This window comes from Tenrec ecaudatus, chromosome 13 (genome assembly GCF_050624435.1).
Source record: "Tenrec ecaudatus isolate mTenEca1 chromosome 13, mTenEca1.hap1, whole genome shotgun sequence".
Classification (NCBI taxonomy): Eukaryota; Metazoa; Chordata; class Mammalia; order Afrosoricida; family Tenrecidae; genus Tenrec; species Tenrec ecaudatus.
Window position 1 is genome coordinate 22,283,746 of NC_134542.1, and position 7,260 is coordinate 22,291,005.

Sequence of the window (7,260 nt, forward strand, 5' to 3'; positions counted from 1 at the left end):
CTGCCTTAAAGTTAGCACATGGTTCACTATCTCCCTATAGAAGCAGACATTATCCGTTTTTTCTCTCTTCTGGCTCTCACCCAGCACCCCACCCTCACCCCCTCAAACCTTCCTCCAATACAGGTATTAGGTTTCCTCACCTGTGAGCTCGACACGTGTAACTACTGAATGTGCATGTCTTATGGTTACCCATAAATGTCCCAAGACAGTAAAAGTTTGCTCTCTCTTCTCCCAGTTCCACGTGGACCATCGAGAGGGGCTGAGGTGAGCATGCTACCATAAAATGTGTCCTGACTCCTTCATTTTATTCTCTCCCTGATCTTTCCTATCCTCTATGACTTTACTATAATCTTTACATATTATCATCGTACAATTGCACCTACTGGCCCTTCGGTTGTTGGAGGCTGGTTTCCTCTGACAGTACTGCTGAACTATCTTTTAATTATTTTCTGCAAAATTTTAACTTGCATGTGATATTGATGATTTTATCTTTGGTTATTTAACATTCTATTGGGCAGCCTTTCTTTATGGGTATAAATATAGATCTCTTTCAGTTCGCTAACCAGGGATCTGTCTTCAAAAGTGAACCCTGATGATACAGTCAGGGAAGGGTTGGACAGCTAACCACAAAGCTGCTGGTTCAAACCCACCGGGTGTCCTAGTGCCAGAAACATGAAGTTATTTGCACCTGTAAAATTACAGCTTAGGAAACCCTATCAAATGTCACTTAAAGTTGGCATCAGCTTACTGACAGTGGGTATTTTTTGGAATTTAAACATACTGTATACGAATGAAGATTTGGTGGTGTATTGTTTAGCAGTTCGAAACCACCAGTCAGCTCCACGGAAGAAAGACAAGGCTGCTCTACCAGTTAGTTCTATAGGGTCACTATGAATGGGCATCAACCTAAAGGTACACACACATACATACCTTACATAGACACCAGTAGCATTATTCATTTATTAAAAAATAAATATTACGTTACATGTCATTAGGGATTATAAATTAAAACAATAATGACATTTAGAAACACTAAACATTAAAATGAGTCAATTCTGACTCAGCAGCCTCGCAGGACAGAGTACTGCTTCATAGAACTTCTTACACTTTATCAGAGTTTAAACTGTGAACAACAAATAGGAAGAACCTGAGCCTGGTGGTATAGTAGTTACAGGCTGGGCTGTGATCCGTAAGGTTGGCAGTTCAAAACCACAGCCACTCCAAGGGAGAAAGATGGGCTTTCTACTCCTGCAGACAGCTAAGTCTTGGAAACTCAAAGGGCTATTTTTACCCTATCCTAGAGGGTTGCTATGAATCAATATTACCTCGATGACAAGGTATTAATTATAATTTTTATGGAGGGCAGTAGAAACCCAAAATCCACCTACAGAGTACCTCTGAGGATTGAGACTGGAAGATCCAACAGATCACAAGGATCTACATAGAGCCCCCTCCCTGGGAAACAGACCACAGAAAAGTGGGTGAAGGGAGACATTGGTCAGCGTAAGACATGAAAAAAGAATAACTTATAAATTATCAAGGAAGGGTTCCTGACGGTGGGGAAAGGGGAAATGAGGTGCTGATACCAAGGGCTCAAGTAGAAAGCAAATGTTATGAAAATGATTAGGGCAACATATGTACAGATGTGCTTGACACAATGTATGTATGTATGTATGGTGGTAAGAGTTGTAGGAGCCCCCAATAAATGATTTTTTTTAATCATGAAAGCAGAAAATATTAAAACTGAAACATCAAAAGACTGGAAGATCCTCTGTTCAGAGGTGAGGGTATCAGACAGATCAGTGTAAACTTCATTCTGGTAGAGGGGACAATGGTATAATATACCTGCTCACTGATCCCTCTCTTCACTCATTCTGGATTTACTCTAGATTTAGTATTTTTTGCTTTGACAGGTTTTCTCTATGGGCTTATTTTAATACGGTCTATGGCAGCGGTTCCCAAACTGTGGGTCACGATCCCTTTGGGCGTCAAAAGACCCTTTCCCAGGGGTTGCCTGCTTCATAACAGTAGCAAAATTAGCTATGAAGTAGCAACAAAAACAATTTTATGGTTGGGGGGCTGTCACCACAAGGAACTGTATTAAAGGATCGTGGCATTAGGAAGGTTGAGAACCACTGATTTACAGGTTCTGAAGATTGCATAACAATGTGTGACAAGAGGCCTGATTTGTGGCAGATGGGAAACTGGCTTTGCCACTAGAATGCACCTGCTCACAAGGCCATGTGTGCCTGTTTTGGGCAAAAACCAGCATGCCTCACTTGCCCCATGCAGCTGACCTCACTTCCAATTTTTTTCTGTATGGACATGAAAGGGCAGCGATTTAAAGGGGTAGAAGCCATTCAAATAGATGAGTTTGAAAAATGTTTCAAGAATGGAATCGTAGATTTGATAAATATATTAAGTGGTAAGGGTGTTTTGTGAAAATAAAACCCAACAACTCTGCAAGTCAGAATGCTCCTTAGAATGGCAAGACTTTGGACTCTTATCTGGGAGACTAGTGCCTGGAGAACATGCTTGGTAAAGTGGAGCAGAGAGAGGATGGGCGCAGTGGTCAAACAACTGTGAGCATGGCACGGAGCAGGCAGGTTTGTTGTTGCATCTGAATTCACCATTACATCGTGTCTGTACCTCACGTCTCTATCCCTTCCGACTGTCCCTAATTTCCAAGAATTGCTCCACGAACAATGCAGGAATTCTCCAGACCTAGTTCTTGGTCCTGGGATTATTTTCTGCAGAATGTGTGGATCTGCTAGTGATAAATTGTGTCATTTCCGACTGTCTTTACGCTCATTTCTGAAGGATCCAATCAGAGTACAAACCCACTGTATTTTCCCTTCTATTGTGGCTAAGCTTGCTGTTTTACTGTGGCTTTCTCCCTCCCCGACAGGCTAATCTCACAATGTTTGGGATTCAGTAATAAAGGTGAGGTTTTCCTTATATTTTGCCCAAGTTTTACAGCACCACTCAATCTGCCGTGTTGTAGTGACTTGGGTTGTAATGCTTCCAAGATGTGTCTTAGAAAACTCTAACTGGAATGTTCCTCAGAAGAGGTGGTTAAGATGCTGTCTTAAATCCTTTGACACGTTACCCGACGGGATGTCTGGGAAGGGCCTCAGTAGAGGGTGGGTTGATACAGCGCTTTGCACGGGTCACTGAGAGTTGGAACCAACACCTTCACAGTTAAGTTTACATAGACCTGTGACTACAGCTTGCCATCTTTCCCCTGTAGTTTCCCACAGCTTTTTGGAAGTAAACTGCCAGGCCTTTCTTCCAAGACATCTTTGGGTGGACTCGAACCACCAACTTCTCAGTCAGCAGTCCAAATGTTAATGGCAGATACTCTGTGAACATTGTCCATTGGAATTCAAACCGAATGCTAGGCCGATTGACTTCTTTCTGGACTCGTTTTGTATATACCATTTCCATCTCTCAACAGAATGTTTAGGTCATATGGAAATTTCTTGTTCAGCTAGCGACAAAATCAAACATCTGTTATTTAAATGCATAAAAACTGCTAGCAGGAATTCATGAACTCCACACCCTCCAGCAGTTGTCAGGACTCCGAAGAATCTCTGTAATCTGCTAAGTCTCAGACTCAAGTGCCAGATCAACTTGAACCTGAGCCTTGCCTCTCAACTCCTCAAAACCAACAAAGAAGCCTGAAGAGCACACCCAACATGTTATTCCTCTAAATGCCTGATAGGTAGGGGCTCAAAAACCTAGTCCATAATCCTGTAAAGTTACCTCCTCCCCTATATCATACCCCTTCTTGGGTCCGTTTTTATCACAGTACTTGTGTAAATGTTTAGGGTAAAATCAAGATGTTCCAATACGCCTAATAGTGAGGAACGCATGTTCAACTCAATGACAAGAACTCCATCTCAAAGGGACTTGAAAACAAGGACCAGGATTGCTTTGAATAAAGGCGACCAACAGTCTGGAGGGAAAGATGCTAGGTCCATAGGCCAAGTTCAGTGGCATAAACACAGACAAGGAAGCCTACCTCTCTGCAGCCTTGGAAAGTTACTATTTCCTTAGCTTCAAAACTATGATTAGTCTTACACTACTTTTCCTACCTGCCCACCTCATCTTCAATTTTCATTTAAAATAATCAATCATTAAAAACAATAGCATGTGCAGAATTATTCTGAAGCTAAAGTTCCCTGAGCTCAAAACTCGCAGCGCCATCACCTGCAGGGTGGTTTCTCATCTGTGAGGAAGGCATACAGGAAAGCGTACGTCTGCTGGACTTGAAGGGCTTTGTAAGGAGCCCGGCACGGCAGTGAGTACAGGACGGAACCGCAAAACACACCACAGCCGAGGAAGATGGATGAGCGGCCTGCTTCTGCAAAGCCTTGCCAATTCTGTCCTGTAGTGCAGCTGCATGGGAATCACTCGATGGCTTGAGTTTTTGACAACTCACGGGGCTGAAACTGTCAACAATGTTGAATAGTATCCCAGTACTTACAACTGCCCACAGAACCAAGCTCAAAAGCCTCAACAAGGGTAACACTGAAGCCTTCGCAGACTCAAACACTATTGAGACAACAGAAGGCTAACCTAACCTAGAGCACACAGCTGCCATGTCCCTGTACCTTGAGTTGGTGCTCCTGTCTCCTTTAAGTATGGCACTAAGCTACACAGAACTGTTGGGAGATGCCATCAAGTCTGTCCCAAACCAGTGACCTATGCACAACAGAAACCTCATACTTAGGTGGCACAAAATTTGCTACAGAAAGCCCAACAGGAACAGTATAGTGCAAACTGCTGCCACACACAGAGGGGTCATCCTTTGTGCCTGATCTGACCTGAAGAGGTTAAGGGGGAAGTAGTCAGGTTACAGGTTTGATTTGCATCTTGAGTTACCTTTGTTTAGGAATGGAGTGAGGGCAGACTGAAGAGACTACTATACCATACATAACTTAACAAAGTGAGAAATGATAACAAGAAAAACGGGCAGATTCAATGGACTGCATAAGCAGTTACTTAGAATTGACACTCCCCACAGTATGGATTAGCTATGTTTTTACGGAAGATAAGACAGTGCATAGACAGATCACCACAAACAAGGCAGCAAGTGCATGTATCCTACCCTCTAGGAACTTCTAAGCAAAATGGTGAACAGGGACTCGTAGTTAGAAAACCCATCAACCATGGAAGCTCATCAGCTCTGAAGTTCCTTTGGGTCTTGTGTGCGGTTCCATCTGTTAGCATAAACCTCCAGATGCTAAAAACGTGCAATTTGTAGTTTTTCCAATAAGGTGAACATATAGAAACATAAATTTAAAAAGTCAAGACAATTAACAAGGCATGGCAATCGTTACATAAATTAACCCATTTATTACAGGCCAGAGGTTTCAGATAGTGGAGCTTCTACTGGTCTTTCAATTCCTTCAGTCTTCTGATGGCAGACTTTACTGTGACAGCAGAGGTGGTACTAGAGGGTAGAAAAGCAAGTTTGGTTTCCAACAGAAATAGTGATGTAAGCATAAAGCTGCAAATGAGTGTCAGTACCCCATCTTCACATTACAATCTTCAGGTCAAGACCTCTTCCCCATTTCCTCCTCATGAGACTCATTTTTTAAGGTTGGCATTAGACAGCACAACACCAGAGGTGCACAGCTTCCAGCCCACAGGACTTCACACCTGCAGCTTTGGCAGCGATAGAGCTCAGCACATGCACCCAGCAAGCAGCACTGCACTGCGGACCTAACTGGGAGCAGAGGCTTTCCAGAACTAAGATCAACTTAGGAAACAATGTTAGGTAGGTAGGGCAGAGTAAGATAAATCTTACATTTCAAAATACTAGATTCAAGAATTGAAAAGCCTACTCATCACAGTAGGTCTATGAATACTAATTCATTCTACCATCAAAACCCCCCTGTGGCCATACAAAATTCTGAAGTACCCCGAGTACCAGACTTTAGCTATTTTATTTCTACTCTTGGGAGGAATAAAAATTCATTCAAATTCTCTCAAGAGCCTTGGGATATCCAAAATCCCACCAAGCTTCAGTTTTGAGACGTGTGGATGGGAAGACAAGAGGCTCAGAAACCAGCTCCACACCCACAACTCACTTGTAGGTCCAGGCTCCACCGGCAACTGTCTTCATGCAGGAACCGCAGTGCCAGATGCCCACGGCGCGTCTCTTCATCTTGGTCTGTGAGAGAATGGATCCTTAGGAATCGAGTTAGCACACAAGAACCCCAAACACACACACAACCACACCTGGAGGGGATGTACTTTATGAGGTTGTATTTCTAATCCCCTGAAGTTCAGCAGAAGCAAGTTTACACCCACAGAGGCATTATTTCATTATCAGACCTTCCTCTGCGGGCCCAACCAAAAATGTAACCAAACCTGTTGAACACAGGGAATTCTACACACAATCAACGTGCAAACATAACACCCGCCCCTATTACCGAGCAGAACAAGCAGGGTGTTACACGCCAGGCCTTCCAACTCTTTGCGGTGGGCCCATTTAAGTATCAACTTGACCACTGTCCGGCTTTGACTGGGACCCTTAGCGACACATACGTAGTTTTGTTCCTGGTCGGTACGGTCCAGGGTCCAGGCGGGCCCACGGTTTACCACCGCCCTCGCCCCCGACTTACTTTGCCGCAGAAGGAGCAAGTGTACTTGGCATGTTGGCTGATTTCAATTTTCTTCACCATTTTCCTGAGGGAGGCGCCGTAACGGGTCCCATATTTGCCCACGATCCCGACCTTCTTGGTGCGTTTGGCCTTGGAAAAAGCAAAAAACACCCCCAGCCCTTTTTAGAATTGGTCCGGGAAGAGAACCCACGCCCCAGGTCCCCAGGCCTCCACACAAAACAGCATCCATCCCTCGCCACACTCCGGGGACCGAGTGCTCCCCAAATCGGCCGGAGAAAACCGGGGAGGGCCCCGGGCTCCGAAGGCACCCCGGGCTAGGATGGGCCAGACCCCGCCGGGGCCCCCACCTCCACCCCGCCCCCGGAGGCGTCCCGAGCGAGTGCGGCGCCCCCGCACGGGGAGACGCTGCGGCCAGGAAGGTTCTGGGCTGCGGCAGGGGGGCGACACGGCCCTCAAGCCACCCGAAGGGTCGATGCAGGCAGATGGAAAGCTGGGCCGCGCCAGGACTCAAACTCACCATCTTGCCGCAAACTAGTCCCGAGCCAGAGAGGAAGGGACGCAGCGCGCAGGCGTGGTTTTAGGCGGACGGGCGGAAGTGGCGGCTAGGAGGCCCGTCTAGGAAGTG

The 7,260-nt window shown here is 45.4% G+C and overlaps 1 protein-coding gene across 1 annotated transcript; it reads right to left on the reverse strand.

Moving 5' to 3' along the window:
- Positions 1-946: 946 nt before the first annotated feature.
- Positions 947-7,260, reverse strand: RPL37A (ribosomal protein L37a). Its single transcript, XM_075528997.1, has 4 exons — positions 7,153-7,260; positions 6,636-6,764; positions 6,099-6,181; positions 947-5,458 (listed from the first exon to the last, which is right to left on the reverse strand). The coding sequence occupies exons 1-4, from the start codon at positions 7,153-7,155 to the stop codon at positions 5,395-5,397; spliced, it is 279 nt and encodes a 92-aa protein (XP_075385112.1). The 5' UTR covers positions 7,156-7,260; the 3' UTR covers positions 947-5,394.

Coding starts and splice junctions, on each gene's coding strand:
- RPL37A (XM_075528997.1), bottom strand. Junction 6,182..6,635: donor CTTGCTCCTTCTGCGGCAAA/GTAAGTCGGGGG, acceptor ATTCTCTCACAG/ACCAAGATGAAGAGACGCGC. Junction 5,459..6,098: donor GGTGGAGCCTGGACCTACAA/GTGAGTTGTGGG, acceptor TCTACCCTCTAG/TACCACCTCTGCTGTCACAG.